This window comes from Oryzias melastigma, linkage group LG7 (assembly GCF_002922805.2).
Source record: "Oryzias melastigma strain HK-1 linkage group LG7, ASM292280v2, whole genome shotgun sequence".
Taxonomy (NCBI): Eukaryota; Metazoa; Chordata; class Actinopteri; order Beloniformes; family Adrianichthyidae; genus Oryzias; species Oryzias melastigma.
The window spans coordinates 26,348,758-26,365,841 of NC_050518.1; the positions used below are offsets into that span (position 1 = coordinate 26,348,758).

Consider the following 17,084-nt stretch of genomic DNA (forward strand, 5'->3'; position numbering starts at 1 on the left):
CAACCCCGACCTTGTGTGGGCCATCCCGCCTCCGATGACGGCGACCACCGAGCGGGCTGCCACCGCCTTTTCCACCCACACCCGCAGCAGCGCCCGCCACCCCATTCACACCCAGCCTCAGGCGCTGCAGCCCACCACGGCAGCATCCATCATCACCTCCCACTCCCGCAGCAGTCCCGCCCCCGCCGCCGCCGCAGTGACCTCCTTCGAAGGCTCGGGCAGCGGGGAGCCGAGCGGAGACGACCTGGAGGAGGGCAGCGGCGCCACGACGGAGGCCAGCGGGGCGGACGATTCTATCGGTAAACCACCTTCATTATCCATGCAGCTTCCAGGGAAGTGTGGGAGGGTCTTCAGGGAGGGGGGGTTGGACAAACGCATGTCCACATCGCAGCATCTTCATCCCATCATTGCTTCATGAGAAGCTAAAATAGACACAACCGTCATGGAGAGGGATAAGTATCAACCGGATTCGTGTGCGGATTCCTGATTTGTGCCTAACTTTGGATTTGTGTGTGTTTAAATCTTGAATTGTAACTCATATAATACGTTTTGTGCACAAGTACAAACATTATGAAATTTAAAAAAATACAATTTACACATGCACAAATTAACATTACAACAGCTTGAAACTTATTACACACGCAAATGTTGAAAAATTACTCACAGATCACCTCTACACACAAAACCTCAGGTACACACCAATCTGTGGGGAGACTCTTTTCACGTCTCACAGATTTGTCCATAAGTGATGCGTTTAAATACTACTAGAATGCTGGGTCATCACAGTTTTCTTATCAGCAGTTTTATGCCGAGATTGTAAATAATATTCAGTTAAATCTGACATTTTCCCACTTTCTTAAAAAGATATTCCCAAAAATTAATATAAAAAGTCTAAATAAGTGTTTTTAAAACACTTATCCCTTTTAAAAATACAAATATTTCCCAGAATTGATCGCTTCCTCTCTGCCCCCCCCGATAGCGCTTCCAACACGGGACTGGTACACAGGTCACAGTCAGGACAGCAGGCTGAAACGGCTGATGACCCAGCGTATTTAAACGCATCACTTATGGACAAATCTCTGAGACGTGAAATAGTTCTCACCACAGACCCGAGCATAACTGAGGTTTTGTGTGTGTAGAGGTGATTCCTGTGTAGTTTTCATTTGTGCATGTGTAAATTGTATTTTTTGTTTTTATTTTGTATTTTTTTTCCTCATGCACAAGACATATTATGAGTTACAAATCAAGAATTAAGCATGCACAAATCAGAGTGAATCTGTTGTCTCTCCATAAGTCGTCTGCGCTCAGGTGACTTATGACTGCCTCAGCAGGCGTCTGCGTTTGCAGAAGAGGAGGAGTCTGTGAGGAGAGGCGGTCAACGCTGCAGAAGACGCGTCTCTATTTCAGACTCAAGCCGAGTGTTTGCATTCTTCGCCGTTACCTCATTACCCATGTGTGTAGTCCCCCAATCCCCCCCCCCATCCCACAAAGTTTCCAGCAGCTCCACAAACAAACCCCGCCTCTGCTGAACAGACCCGCGGATGCAGGCCGGTGGTTTCCGGTCTCTGGCCTCCATCCGCGGGTCTGTGAAGCCCGAGCGGACAGGAAGGCAGGCTCTCCATGGAGACGGCCTTCCTCATCCTCATCCTGCGGGACACAAACGGCTCCATCAGACTTTAGTTTTTTTTTTCTGTTTTTCCATCTTTTCTTTCTCATCCCTGATTGGGGGGTTCTGCGGTGAGGCTGCAGAGCCCCCCCACCTCTTTTCTCTCAAAAGCCTCAGAATTATTTCCTGTTGGATGATAGTTGAAGCATATGGCCCACCTGCAGAGGTTTCCCACCGTGCATTTGGGGAAAAACGTTGGTGTGCACGTCGCGGCGGAAGCAGTCAATCTGTGAGAAGGTTTAATAGCTCATGTTCAGGTTGCTCTGCTTCTGTTTGTGCAGGGGGCGGGGTTAATGTTAGGGGGTCATGTGCAGCGTGTTTGTCCCTCTGCTCTTTTGAAATGTACACTTGTAGTGTCTCCACCTCAAAGCCCCTTTGCTCCTGTTAGCTGCCCCCCCTCCCCAAGGCCCCCTTTTTAACCCAGCATCTGTGACAAAACAGAGATCACATGTGAACAGATGCCCCCCCCGCATCCTTTGACCGTGAGTCCTTGAGCGTTCCCGCCCTCTGACATCTTTACGGCCCGTTCCGCCTCCACCATCGTTTCTAATCTCACTGCAGCCGTAAAGGGTGTCAGCCCCCCCGACCCAAACCATCACAACAGAGGAAGTTCCTGGTGCTGCCCCCCCTCCCTCTGATGGAGGTGGACCACCGACTTTCACGTTCTCAGATGGAGATGTGCAGCTCCGGCGGGACAGACGCAGCTGCGGCTTTGTTTTTGTTTTTTCTGACTGGGACGACTTGAGGGCAACAGTCAGCAGTTATCCCGCCCCCTCATCATTTAAAGTGCCCTGTGTGTGACATGACTGGCAACAGTGCCCATTAAGTGTCTCCATCTGACAAAATGAGTTCCAGCAGTAAAGTCAGAGCCCATGAAAATGCCATATAATCACCGCAGACAGATGCTGCTATTAGCGTTCAGTCAGTGCCGAGCTGAGAGGCGAAGAAACTCCAACGCCAGAAAAAGAGAAGAAACATCCCAGTTTTCTGGCTCTAAAGCTGCAGATATTCACATTTTCAGACGGCAGCTTTTTCCTGAACATGAACGTCTCCTCCCACAGGTACGGCCGCCGCTGCGTCCACGCCCACCGCAGAGAACAGCTGCGACAACACCGAGTTCGGCTGCTGTCCCGACGACATGACGCCGGCCAGCACCCCGGAGGGCAGCAACTGCCCCGGTAAGTCATTTCCTGCTCCTCCTCTGCTGTTTGTGATGACACCACACTACAAACACACAAACCACAGCTCTGGGAGACAACAACTACATTCTAGCCTCCATGATTACACCAACATTTTACTGTGAAACCTTCAGGTCATCTCTGGCCCCACGAGGCGACATAGTCAGAAAACAGCTCAGTTCTGCATTACTGAAACATGTGACTTCAGCTGCTGCGTTCAGTGTTCAGATCAAGCATAATATTTCTGTGTGTCTCGTTCAATTTAACACAAACTTCTATATCAGGTGTGTTAAACTCCATCACACAAGGGGCCAAAATCTAAAACACACCTGAGGTCGCGGGACGAACAGGATAAACATTTATTGAACACTCTAGAATTACACTTTAAAGCTAACTTTTTAACATAATTATGAACTAGATATATAGCATTAGCTGTGATAATGTTAGTGTGAATGCTGTAAGACGAATTTGGCCGCTGAAGATGCTGAAATTGATAGCCAACTAAAATATTAGCTAAATGCCAAATTGGCCTAAAAAACAAAACAACCCCCCCCAAAACCCTAGGTTAGCCAAATCAGCCAGCATGTAGCTGAAAAAATAGCTAAACTTCAAAAAATCCTAAAAAATTGAAAAAATAGCCTAAATTAGCCAAAACAGCTAACGTGTAACTAAAATATTAGCGAATCTCCAAAATAGCCTACAAAAATCTTAGTAAATTTCAAAATAGTCCAAAAATTTTGCCATGTGCCATTTTTAAAAACTTTAAAACCATAACTTTTTAACATAATTATGAATACTAAAAAGTCAGGAATATTAATCCAGAATAAATCAACTTAAACCTTAAATAACTTTCAATATTTTACTCTCCATAAAAATAGATTTAGTCAAAATTATAAAAGTTAAAAAAGATAACATTGGGCCATTAATAACAATAAAATAAAATGATCTGGAGGGCCGGATAGAATTACCTGGAGGGCCTTGACGTTGACACATGTGCTCTATGGAATCAAATCATCTGAAAAATCAGACTGTGAATTTAAAAAAAAATGAGATTTGAAAACTGTTTTCAACCCACAAGTACGTAAACTTCAAAGAAATGTTAGAAATCTGAACCAAAAAAACGGTCTTAAGATTATCATCACTGCTGTACGCCACATCAGAGGAGGGATGACTGCGGCACCGCCACCAACAGACGCTGTCCCGATAGCCAATGGGCTGAAAGCCCCGCCCCCTCACAGGGGGAACTCCAAAAATAAGTCTTAACTGAAACTGTAATTATCCAAATTCAGAAATAAATAATTAATAAATAAAAAAAATCAAACAGCAGCTCCAATAGAGTAACAGTATTATTTTCATTTGGTCACCTTTAGGTTAAAAGCTTTTATTTGTTCCAATTTGTTTTAGTATTTCTTGAAGTCTTTTCAGACTTTGTGTTTTTTCTCGTTTACAGTGAGCACTTTTGAGTTTATACCTCAAAATGTTATTTTTTTAAACGAAGTTTTGCTTGAGGCTGATCCTGATTTGTCTGCATAACCTCTTCATCACTGACAGATAGAAGAGAATGAAGAGACAGAGGAAGCTTCGGTTCCATGTGTCTATATACTGTCATGAATGACTCTCTGCTGCTCAGACGTTCCTGAACTGAATCCTCACTAAACTCCAGCTCATTTTCAGAACTTTTTCTTCACTTTTTGTTCTGAAACTTTCTCAGATTAAATATTTTAGAATAGCCTGCTCTGTAAATCATCATTAGTGTGAGTGTTCTCACTTTTCGAAACTTTTTTCAGCCGTCTTCCCCGTTTCTCCCGCTGCTCCCCCCTCTACCACTTTCTTCTCCTGAGCTGCGTCTCCCTTTTTTCTCTGCTCAAACCCAGTCAATCTCCATCCAGTCTTGCATCAGTTCATTTCTCTGTGGAGTTGAGAGCAGGGATAGTTGAGAGCCTAGCAGGCCGGCGAGCGCCGTTGTACCAATCAGTGCTTTCTGCCACACTCGCTTCATAAAGATAAAGGGCTTCTTTCTCCCTGTTGCTCCTCTGGCTCCCAGTCCGCCGCTGTAACCACGGCAGTCTGACTGATGGTGAACAGAGGGGTTCTCTACAGCTCCCAAAGGAGCCTCGGGTCACGACTCGACTGAGCCGAGCCCACAAATTAGTGCGAGGACTTGTGTTCGTGGCGTGCTGAAGGTGACAAAGCCTTTCAGTTAACCAGAGTTTCCTGCCTCCGCGCGCCGCCGCCACCCAATCAATTCGTCCATCGAAACGTTTGACCTCCACGCTGGAACCGCATCTCAGCTCCGATTGAAAGGTTATCACAAATCCAAAAACGCTGGTAAATATTTATCACAGCGAGTGGTGACGGTGCACAGCGATCAATACTTCATTCAGCTCAAGTGTTGCCAATAAAAACAGGCAGCACGATCGGCTGATCAATATGCCAGATCGCTTCTCTCCAGAGACGGCTTCAGCCAATCCTCCTCATTAGAAGTGAAATGACACGTTCCTGGAGCGCCGGCTGCCGTCTCTGCGTAGCGTCCGCTTTATTGACATCTGCCCGGCTGCTGCAGAACCAAAATCGAATTATTCTTTGTTCTACCTTCAGCAGAGACGTCGGGCGGGAAGTTTATGGAGGAGAGCTTTGCCTGGACTTCATTTTTCTAGAACAGAGGAGCATGTCCTGCAGGGATTCATGGGAAAAGTAAAGCCACACGGAGCTGCTAGTCAAGCAGATCCATCAGGCTTCACAGTTTTCCACATTCTCCTGGAAAATCGTCTCCTCAGAGCGTTGTCTTATCTTAGATAAACAAGTCCCACCTCTTCTCATTTCCTTTTCTTTTTGCAAAAACGTTCAAACTTGTTTTTGCATGTATTGGGACATTTTCATGTTTGTGCGTTTGTGTGTATGTATGTGTGTGCCTGTGTAAATGTGTGTGTTTTAGTGTGGCAAAAAAAACGATTATTTTAATAGTCGACTAATCACCGATTATTTTTTCAGATTAGTCGACTAATCGGGTCACATGCAGAGGATGTAAAGCACACATCTTAACCATCATTAACTTTAAACTAACTACAAATAATGAAGATGATAGTTTATTAAACGGATAATGAATCATGTGGCTTCTATTAAAACAAGATTAAACTAGAAAAGTTGAATTACCTGTTGCAAAGCTAGTGTGATGCTCTTTGCTGAAAATGGTGCCGCAGTTGTCTTTAATTGCTGCCAGCTATTTATAAAATGTTAAATTTGCTAAAAGACTGGACATTTTGCTAAAGAACTATGAAGGAGCGCTGAGGTTGACCTAAATTTATGAAACATTTATAGTAAAATTGCTTAAAAATCCCTGATACATGACAATTTTGCAAAAATATTTAGTGTTGCATAAATATGAGCTAAACTCCAAATTAACCAAAAAACTAGCTTGTTACTTAAAACTAGCTAAACTCCAAAACTGTCTAAAATTCCTCAGTAAACTAAATTAATCAAGAAGGTTAGCATGTTGCTAAAATATTTACTAAACTCAAACAAAAACAGCCCAGGAATTTATTTAAAATCTTGTTTCTAATCTACTTAAAACGTTGAACTTTGAAGACTTTCTCATTCATTTCCTGTGAGGCATATTTTTCTCAATATTTCAAAAACTATAAAGTTTATAAATGGCAAAAATACCAGCAGTAATGTTCTGAACGTTTTGATACTAAGGTTGATGAAACTGCTGGAAGTGTGATTGAGTTTTTACTGCAGAAGAACGTAGAGAAAGGAGCAGCATCAATCTACACACTCATGAGAGTGTTTCAGAGTGGAGACCAACAACCTGGTACATGTGCTGCCCGTAAACGTGTGTGTGTGTGTAAATGTTTGTGTGTGCGCTCATGTCTGTGTGTGTGTTTGGTATTTTAAACAATCGGTGTCAGCTGTCGGTGGAGCGACATCAAGGAGACAATTAGCTTTATCTCTGGCGATAATCAAACAAGTGCTTTTCTATTCTGGCCGCCGTTGCTCAGACAGGGGCAGCCATGATTGATTTGGGCAATTTGTTCTGCTGATTAGGAGCGGCGTGGAAGCCCGACTTCAGCGCTGCCCGCGCTCGTCTGTCCTTCACAGACGCACACAACAGCACACACGGATCCTCTGGACTCTGGGCTTTATTTCAGGTCATCTTCTCAGCGGTGACGCCGAGGAGAAACTGTCCAGAGGTGATAAATGCTGGACAGTACAAGGACACTCTCTCTGTGGGCTGTTTTCTTCTCTCTGCTCTGTGTGTGTGTTTGTGTTGTTGTTGTTTGTCACCATGCATTTGTGTGTCTGTCTGACCTGCTGTGTTTCTGCTCAGCCCCCCATGGCAGCACCAGATTTTGGGACGAGACTCCTTCTGGTAAAACCAGGACGTTTCTTTGCCTCCTTTTCTTGTCCATCATCACTCTTCACCTCCTCTGCCCTACCTCACCTTTACCTCCTACCCACACTCACTAACCCCCTCAAACACACAATCCATCACTAACTGAGGACTGGCACTCTACCAACAAGAGCACTGTGAGGGCAGGAAGAGCGAGCGGCAGCGACACGTCCAGCTCCTGCTCGTCCTCAGGGTCACGGCTTCTCCTTCACCGCTTCTCTTTCAGCCACCATGAAGTTCGGCGGCTTCCTGCACCTGGACCAGGTGGAAGGCCAGGAGATCTTCTACACGCCGGAGATGGACGACACCAAGTCTGAGCTGTTTGGAGAGATGGCGCGCAGCATAGAGAGCGCTGTGAGTGGGAAGCATTTCTGACAGTTTCTAACTGAGTTCAATTCATTATTTTTCATTCACTGTTTTGATTAGATGATGAAAATCTAGCCTGAAGTTTGCAAAACTCCTCAGCTGCTCCGTCTTCAGCTTTCACCTTCATGTCATTTATGGTTTTCTTTACAGAGAAACTATGCAGCAGAATGCGTTTCTGAGAACAGAATCTGTTTCACCTTTGACCCTGGTTTGGTTATGAAAACCACAACATTTTACCCAAAAAACAAACAAACACCCAACCGCAGACGGATCTGAGTTTGCATCCTCCTCTGCTGTTCTCTACCACCAGAAAAGCTTCACTGAAGATGCTACAGTGGCGTTTTAAAAAAAAAATGTTTTTCAAAATATTAAAAAGTAAGATTTTTTTTTCCCCGAGAAACTTTAGCAGCACTGTAACACATAGAAAGGCTTCAGGGAAAACCAGCCTGAACAGATTATTTGACCTCCATGAGGTCCAAATCTTTCTACACATTTACTGTTTGTTACTCCAGTCATTTCTCAGTCAATAGGGAGGGAGGCTGTTTGGGCATCATTTATTCATTAAAACTATAATTTATTGTGATCAAATTCATGACTTATAAATAAATTAACAGAGGGTAGTACATCAATACGAATTTTAAGATTGTTTAAATTAATTGACACGATTTGTTTTGTTCAAAACACCAAAAGTTTCAGATATTTTTTTTATTTGCTAATTAGTGAGTAGCAGAGAAAGACGTTCCAGTTGACTCATAGTGAGTCTGATGAAATGTAATAAATAAGAATCCTCCCTAAATTTAGCTGGACGCGTGATCTACACTTCCATCGTAGACATGCTGGTATTCCATTGGAATGAACGGTTTCCTTCCCCGTGTTCCGATTCAGTGGGTTTAACATTTGGTTCTGTTGAACCCAGATCTGTGGCGTCCCTGGTGAAGCCGTCATCAGTCAGGTGATCAGAAGACTGAATGAGAAGGAGGACCACTTGTTTGTTTTTGTCCATCGTGCACGTTTTTCCCACATTTAGCCGTGGTGGTACAGACTGATGCTGGTGAGGCTTGATAGGTAGAAAAAGTTGTGGTCTTTATACCTGATATTTTCACTGATGATAAAACCACGGAAGATGGTGTACAGAGACGGGGGAACCCGGCTGGAGAGATCTGTGAGAAGAATTCGGTATGTGTTCAGAGTCACATTCTCTCGTGACCCGCATCCTGCACGGCGCCACATGCTGGGGTGTGTGTGAAAGATCAGCTGATTGATATACCCGTCACATAGTAAGTAGGGCTGAGTATCGATCATTTCCAGAAACGATTCGATTCACAAGAACCTGAATTGATTCTGATTTTTTTCAATCCTTAAATACAATTTAATTTTGAACTTACACATTTATACACATTTGTTTAGAAATACATGATTTAAATATATTTATATGAATCTGATCCAGTTCACATACTGTAAATGTATCAGTGAAATAATGAGATTGTTAATATCATCCAGTGTTACATGGATTCTCTAAAGGAGAAGTTCTAACTAAAATGTTCAGATCATTAACATTGGAAACATTGTTCTGCTTCTCCTGGAGGACGTTTCAGTTTGGACACTAGGTGGAGATCGTGTTATAGAAGTACACCTTATTCCAGAAGAAGAAAGTATGAGGAAAACACAATGTTTTAGTGCACAAATGTTACTTAAAAAATATTTCCTTAAAAGAGTTTGTAAAATTCATACCTGTGAGTTTATAAAGATGTTCATTTAGTCAGCGATGTATTTTTACGTCGACCGAGAATTAGCATTAGCCTTCCTATAGGAAATTCCATTAAACGTTAGCATCAAGCTAGCAGACTTTAGCTTCATGTGCTAAATTGATCTATATTTTTTATGAATCGATTATTGATGTATTAAGCTTAAATTGATTCAAATTGATCTTATCAACCCAGCCCTAATAACATTCGAATCATGGATGTAGCGTGCAGGATTATTGAGCCTAGCAGCTGGTAGTGCTGATGCGTTCCAGGGGAACCCTGCTGTTTAATTAAATTAAAGCATCATGAGGGTCCGTGGCGGGTTCTGTCCATGGTGCTGATGCGGTGTGATCTCCGCCCAGAGCTCTGACTGTCAAAGTGAAGAAATTCAAGGAAGCGCGGGTCTATCTGATCTTTCCACGGTTTATTTGTACTTCGATGACCCTTGACAGACGTGTGCACATCGATGAATGAGGGACGCATGAAATACTTATGAATTATGACGTATGTATCACGAAAGAGCAAAATTACAAATGAGAAACCTGCACAAAACATACTGTGTGACAGTGTGACTCGGCCTTTAGAGAGAACAACCGTCCCCTGCAGAAATCAGGATCTTTCAGAGCCTCATGTACTTTAAAAACAAGGGAAGAAAGAGATAAATGTAGGTTTTCATCTGAAACGGGTGCAGAGCTTCTCCCCGGAGGTCCGGGTGGTCAGAATGCCTGAAGCTGGAGATGGTTCCCGGTTGGGCCGGCTGCCCGTTTCCTCTTTGAACAGCTGACAGAGCCTCGCTGCTCCTGAAACGGGAGCGTCGGTGTTTGTATGCATGTGTGTGTTTATGTGTGTGTACACATTACACATGTACCAGCTGTTAAATCAGTGTCACTGGCCCCCACTGGGACCTAATCTGCTTCCTCGCCGCGCCGGCGCTGGTGTGTGCGTGCGAGCTCGTTAGCGCTCTCAGCCTGTTGGTCTCTGGGAGCCTGGTGAGCCACTTGACAGCAGCCACCCCCTCTTCATCTCCCGCTCCGGCGCCGAGCACACGCCGTACCTCCATGCAGCACGCATATGCATGAAGAGGACGCGGCTCTCTTTGACAACATGATGAAAAAATGCTGAAGTTTGGAGAGAAACATCAAATTATAGGGAGACAACAAAGTATGAACACCTGCTCCCTTTGTGGGAGCGCTCCTGAATGCACACTCCAGTGTTTGTCCACTTCCATCCTTAATCCAGCTTTGAAGGATTTTATTTCCTCAAATGAAATGAAGTGAATTCTCCAGCTGACTCTAAATTTGCTGAATGATCCGTGCGGCTGACCACGCCGGCGGCGTCTGCGCTGACACCCCCTCATCCTGGCTGAGATGGAGACCGGGTCTTAAGTGTCCTTCTGCAAAGAGTCCCACATTGATGCTGCTCTCTCTGTAATGTGTTTAGAGCATGGAGCCCTTTTAGTCTGAAAGCAGACTGCGTTTCAAAAGCACAACAGTCTGAATGCGTGTCCTTCAAAGACGTAATGGGGGGTATTTTGAATAAAGTCCTTTTGTGAACAGTGATTTAGTGGAACACGGGAGAGCTCTTTGTGTAAACAGCAGAAATGGGTGTTGCAGCGATGCTGCTGCTGCTGGGAGGTGTGTCAGCGGCCCAAATGACGGGGACGCCCCCGTCCTGGCTCTAAACGGTACGCTGCACCGATGAACAGCATGGTGAGGAGAGGGAATCATTGCATCCCTGCTGCATGCCTTTGTGTATGTTTATGTTGAAACATGTTGGATAAATTTAAGAAGGATTTAGGATTTATCCGTTTAGTACGTTACACCAGGCTTAATATATGCCAACTGAAAGTTTTCTTCATTCTCACCTGCTTATTGGCAAATAACAAAGATTTTTTGTTTCTGTGTAGTAGTAATGTTCTCTCGTTTACTGGTGGAGTTACGTTGTTAAAGTAACCTGCAAAAGGGGAAATCTGCAAAGTTGGAGTTCAGATGTTTAAAGGCAGGAAAATTCCTCATGGCACACAACAACCAATCACAATTTCCTGTCTTAAAAAAAAAAAAAAAAGCAAAATTGCATGTCGAAGCAATGAGAGAACACTACCAGCATCATCATTATCAAACTGAATTATTATTATCAAACAGGAACTAAATCTTGACCCAATAATTGAGGCATGAACAGAATCGTGAGGAAAGGGACGGATGGCAATAAGAACAAGAAAAGATGAAGATATAAATGTCAGTGGAACTTTGAACTTTGATGGCCTGAAGTTTAAGTAAAAATGTTAGGAAGACTTAAAAATGTTGACTCCCACTCTCACTGAAGAGGGTTTTTAATTTTAAAGGGTTGAACTTTATCCAATCCTCACATGAAGTCATGTTTATTTCTGCTGCTCCCACCAGCTTTCTTCTCTGCAGACCAGCCTGAGCTACTGTGTTTCTTGGACTTGGTGTTCATTTCCATGGTTGTTGATGCTCCCTCCTCTCCTTCCCGCTCTTTCCCTCTCTTCTCCAGCTCAACGATTTGTTCAGGAAGTCGCAGGTGCGCAAAGACTTCATGAGCGTTCGCGTCCGCAAGCTGGCTTCCAGCAACTCCATCAAGGCCTTCGTGGAGGCCCACTTCAGACCAGGTGAGAGCTTTTCCAGCACAGACCCGCCCATGAAGATTTATCTGAAACCGTAGCCTGACAGTCTTCAAACTGGGAAAACGAGCCACAAATGTCTGCATCATCACAACGTTCAGTCCTCACTACAACAAATAGCAGTGAAATCGTAGCATCAAAGGCGCTGGAACAGAGCAGGTCAGAACCACTGCGGCGGGTCTCACAGTGGCTTTTCTAAGTGTTTCCTCTGTTTCAGATGCTGTAAGAAAAAGAGATGCACGTCACTTGATTTGTCTCCTAATGGTGTGAGACAATAGGTCTCCTTCTTCATTGAAACCTTTTTTAATTGTCTGCTCATTTCCAGGGAAATTTCCCACCTGCACCGAGCGAGCGTCCTGCGTGTAAATAACAGCAGCGCTGCTGGAGGCTCTTTGCTCTGATTAGATGTTAGCACAGTTACTTATTACTGTGTAAAGTCACATAAATCATCGTGACAAGAATCTGCCCGGATACAGCGGGAGGAAGGAGAAGCATGCATAGAAAACCGGCGGCAGGAAGCTGACGCTGTTCCCAAACGGATTAACCAGCAGCTTCCCAGTTTCAGACAATGGGATAGAAACGTTTTTATTTAAATGTTTCATTTAATTGCTAATGACGTAATTACAGTTCTTTAGAAGAATTGCACACTTCCACAAAATGAGAATTTCTCATTTGAGTCTTGAATAAATCCGGTTTAAAATGCCAGACGACCCACCCCACCACTGTTTCTATGGGGATCATTTTAGCGTCCTTCACAACCTCCATGTTAGGTTCTGTAACACGCCGCTCCTCGTGGACCCTAAAACAAACCCCACGGAGAGCGGCCCGCTGTGCTCACTGTTTCAGACTGATCTACTTTCAAAGTGTTCCCAGTAACTTTTAAAGGGTAACCAAACAGGAAAGTTGGAGGCTGACTCCGCCCACAACCGAAATGTGAAAATCCAGTCAGAGGGGTGGAGCTTAGGGGCAGGAGCTGCAGATCATGACGTGGAACTAAAATTGTTTGACCAATCACAAAATTCAACTGCAATACCTCGATTCAACCTGTAGACGATTTTAAACAATTAATTAAACAAGTTTATTTTTATTTGTCAAAAATTTGGCAACAACCAATAAGTAGAAGTTCTAAAGCTCCATTTATAGAAGTCAACAGCCAAAAAAACAGTTGACTTAGGGCAGGAGTGCCCAAACTTTTTTCTCTCCAAGGGCCAAAATCTAAATGGGATCCCAGTCTGCGGGCCAAATACAACATTGGTCATTAGTTCAAAATGTGACATTTGAGTTAATGAGTTAAAAAAGACCTGTGTTCTTTCAAACTGGTAGCTCCTCGTATGACTCAGCACACATGAAGTGGCTCTCAGGTTCAAAAAGGTCGGTGACCCCTGATTTTGGGTTTGGTTACCCTTTAATTATGATGATGTCGTTTTCTATGACATATTTTCTTCAAAGCAGCAGGAGTTTATTAGAATTGTGCCTGTGAGTTGTGGGTGGGACACACTTCCTGCTAGCTTACAGCCCCTCACTACATTAACATTAGCGGTGCAGCAATAATGGCAAGAAATATCGACCCTATCCAGCCGCACAGTTCTGATCCAGATTCCAGCTCAGACGAGGAAAACAAAGACGTTTATGGATCTATTTGTCTGTAGTGGATGCATCAGAATGGGGCGGAGCAGGGAACTGTGGCCCCGCCCAGCGTATTTTCTACAGTTTTTTTAAAACCGCATGTTTTCTCTTGCTCCTGATTCACAGCAATTTGGTTAAAGAAATGCTCAGAAATGAATTTTTAGGCTTCATTTTCTTTATATATCTCTTCAGAAAAATGCCACGAGAACATGGTAAAAACACCACTTTCATGGGAGTGGGTCTTTGAAGCGGCTCTGGTTCTGTTCATAGATCCGTCAGTTCTGAACATTCCTGCGTTTGTTGCAGACACTCAATTCACGGTGGACAACATCATGGAGGCTCTGCTGAAGCAGCTGAAGGCATCCAAAGACACCAGCATCTCCGTCAAGAAGCCGGAGGAGAACAACATCCGCTTCACCAGTTTTGGTAAATTGGATTGGGGGGGTGGAGGGATAATCATATGGAAGAGGGGGTGGAGGTACTAAAACGTTTCTCTGGTCCAGAACAGAAAGAGTTCCTTCTTTCTCTGTCTGCTCAGGTCTGTCCTCCGTCCCCGTCTTCACCACCACCACCACCACCACCACCGCAGCTATCACCATTGTCCCCCCCACCACCACAACCAGACGCCCTCTCAAGAGTCGCGTCACGACACACAGGCCCGCCACCAGCAGACGCACCACAACAGCAGCGCCGACCACAACGCCGCTCCTCACCACCACTCTCCCAGCCGCCACCACCACGTCCCGCGCCAGAGGCGGGAAACTCGCCCCCAAGGCCCAGAAGGCCTGCGACTCCCACCCCTGCCTGCACGGGGGCACCTGCGAGGACGACGGCAGCAGCTTCAGCTGCAAGTGTCCCGCCGGGCGAGGGGGGCCCGTCTGTGAGAAAGGTGAGCGGCGTTTGGGACTCCTGACTTCTTCCAAACCCGTTTATGAAGATGAGAAACGAGTGAGACTTGAAATAATCCCACCGCACCAGTCAGCTGTTTTATAATCACCTTTAATCCCTAAATGCATTCATGACTTTTGAAAGTGGCATAAACACACAGATATGATTAAAAAAGAATTAAGCCAGCGGCTGATGAAATGAAAAGTCTCCAGCCCTTTTTACGTTTGGCTGATTAGAATAAGTGCCCGTTTGCTCTTATTGATGCCGCGGGAGTCGTGATGTTGGGTTCCTGGGGGATGATGGGGGGGCTGAGTGGTCACAGATGTGGATTTATGGGGGTGTAAAGCTCAATGAGTTCTGAAAGCCCAGGACGGCATGTCGGGTTTACAGTAACGTTTTATCTCTGGTTTCTGACACTGGAACAAAGAGGAGAGTCGGTTTGATTCCACTTCAGTCTGCCGTCTGGTGATGCTGGCGGTTTCTGGTGTGAACGCCGAGCCATTTGGCTGCAGTGAGACAAAATCCAATCAACATGCTAGTGCTGATAGCTGAAGATGCTGAAACTGATTGATGAAGCTGAAAGCTGAAAACGCTGAAGCTGATTGCTACTAAAATATGGGCTCCCCAACACACAAACAAAGCAGATAACAGGCTTCTGTCTTCCTCCCCCCGCAGTGATGAAGTACTTCATTCCATCGTTCGGGGGCCAGTCCTACTTGGCGTTCCCGATGCTGAAGGCGTACCACACGGTCCGCATCACCATGGGCTTCAGGGCGTCCGAGATGAACGGCCTGCTGCTCTACAACGGCAAGCGGGAAAGCAAGGACTTCATCTCTCTGGCTCTGATCAACGGAAGGGTGGAGCTCAGGTACGGCGAGAGGCGGCTTGCAGCCTGCTTGGTCTGATGAGGTTTTATTGAAGGGGGGACACACTCCGTAAACATAATGTGGGGGAGCATGATAAACCCCACAGATGAATGGGGTCAGTCCGTCAGCAGCAGCTCTGACCTGTTTCAGCCTGAGACACCACAGTCGTCTCTCAAAAATCAAGTCACAGGTGGTCAAAGCGAGGGGGGAGGGGCCAGCAGGTGACACACTCAGGTGCAGCGAACCAGGAGTTCAGCCTGAAGGGGGACACAGAAACAAAAACATAGCAAAAAAAGTAATCTTCAGAGCAAAGAAGGAAACATGTGGGACTTCAGAAAGACAGAAGCTTCACTAGGATGCAGCAGCCGAGGGGAAATTCATTTGGAAAGAGTCCGATGTTCGGGCAGGTTCAGGATCCGCTTTCATCCACAGCAGAACTCCACTTTGACTGAAACCCATTTCAAAGTGTTCTCAGTTTAAACACCTGAGGCTTCACCGGTGATGCTTAAACACAAAATCTATAACGTACACGCCGCTCTTCTCCTTCAGAATCTACGGAATTATGCTAATCGTGTTAACGGTTGATGAGTTACAGTAAATCAAAGAACTGAAACAAACACTGGAGCTCCGGTGTTAAAGGGTTAAAAAGCCTCCATAAATCTATAAAGCTAAAGTCAAATTAGTGTCTTTCCACCACCGTTCTACGTGGTGGGGGGGTCAGGTCTCTCACAGGGCGGTCTCTGGTGACGCACAGAAGGCGTCCAGATCCAGCAAGCGCGCATATGACTCTGGACAGGCCCTGATCCGATCTGTCCAGTCGACGGGTTCCCGCGTAGCGCCTAGCATCTGAAGGCTGTGTCACACTCCACTACGTACAATGTGTGCATAATGTACGGATAAAACTGGATACACATGAATATATTTGGAAAAAGTGAGAAAAGTTGGGTCTTTGGCGTGAGGTTTTTGTAGATGTATCACAGGTCTTGTTTCTTTTGTCTTGCTCTCTGGTTACTACATTTGTAGATGTTTTTTATAGGGGTGTAACGGATTACAGATAATCCATACGGATCACTAGCTACAGTTTGACTGACGCGTGTAGTGAGTACCACACAACTCCACGCACACCTCGGGCTTGCTTAATCTAAATCAATTGTTCACATTTAATGAAATTTGCGTCAAATTCATGAACATCCTCTTTGTCATATGGCGCTAAAGTAGCTGTTGACGGTTATCCAGAAGTGTGTATATGTTTTAAAGCTTTTCCAAAAAATAATTTTAGGTTTTTATCTTGTTTTTTATCTGAGCTGCACTTGTTGGAAAAGTGCTCTGTGAATAAAGTTGTGATTTGATTTGAAATGAACCACGTTAAAACCACAGAAGAAGTGCGGCTAAAGCCCGCAGAGAGCGCGTAAACCCTTCATCGCGTCACTGAGCGTCTTCATGTTGTCATTTGGAGCTCCGGGTAGACATCACATGGCGTCAGCACCATGGACAGCACCCGCTGGCTCCTTGCGTTTTGTGCACTTGTAAAAGCTGCAGCCCAGTGAGATTCAGGAAGAACTTGAGTTTTGATGGAGGTTTTACTCCTCTTCCTAATTTCTGCACATCCTGTAAAGGAGTAGACAGTTTTCCATAACCTTTTGCTGCATCACTGCATCGTAGATTTGATGGAAAACAGACTCTATATGTCATGTGGATGTTAAAATGGAAGTTTTTTTTGC

The 17,084-nt window shown here is 44.9% G+C and overlaps 1 protein-coding gene across 2 annotated transcripts in view; it reads left to right on the top strand.

Annotated features, from left to right (window-relative positions):
* The window catches only part of agrn (agrin), a gene marked incomplete in the record, with an annotated part of 299,832 nt that overhangs the window by 250,818 nt on the left and 31,930 nt on the right, over nt 1–17,084 (top strand). For both annotated transcript variants that reach the window (XM_036212931.1, XM_024293932.2), the window contains 7 exon segments: nt 1–299; nt 2,728–2,844; nt 7,461–7,588; nt 11,857–11,971; nt 13,916–14,035; nt 14,148–14,498; nt 15,173–15,365. In XM_036212931.1, the coding sequence (XP_036068824.1) occupies nt 1–299; nt 2,728–2,844; nt 7,461–7,588; nt 11,857–11,971; nt 13,916–14,035; nt 14,148–14,498; nt 15,173–15,365 (1,323 nt within the window).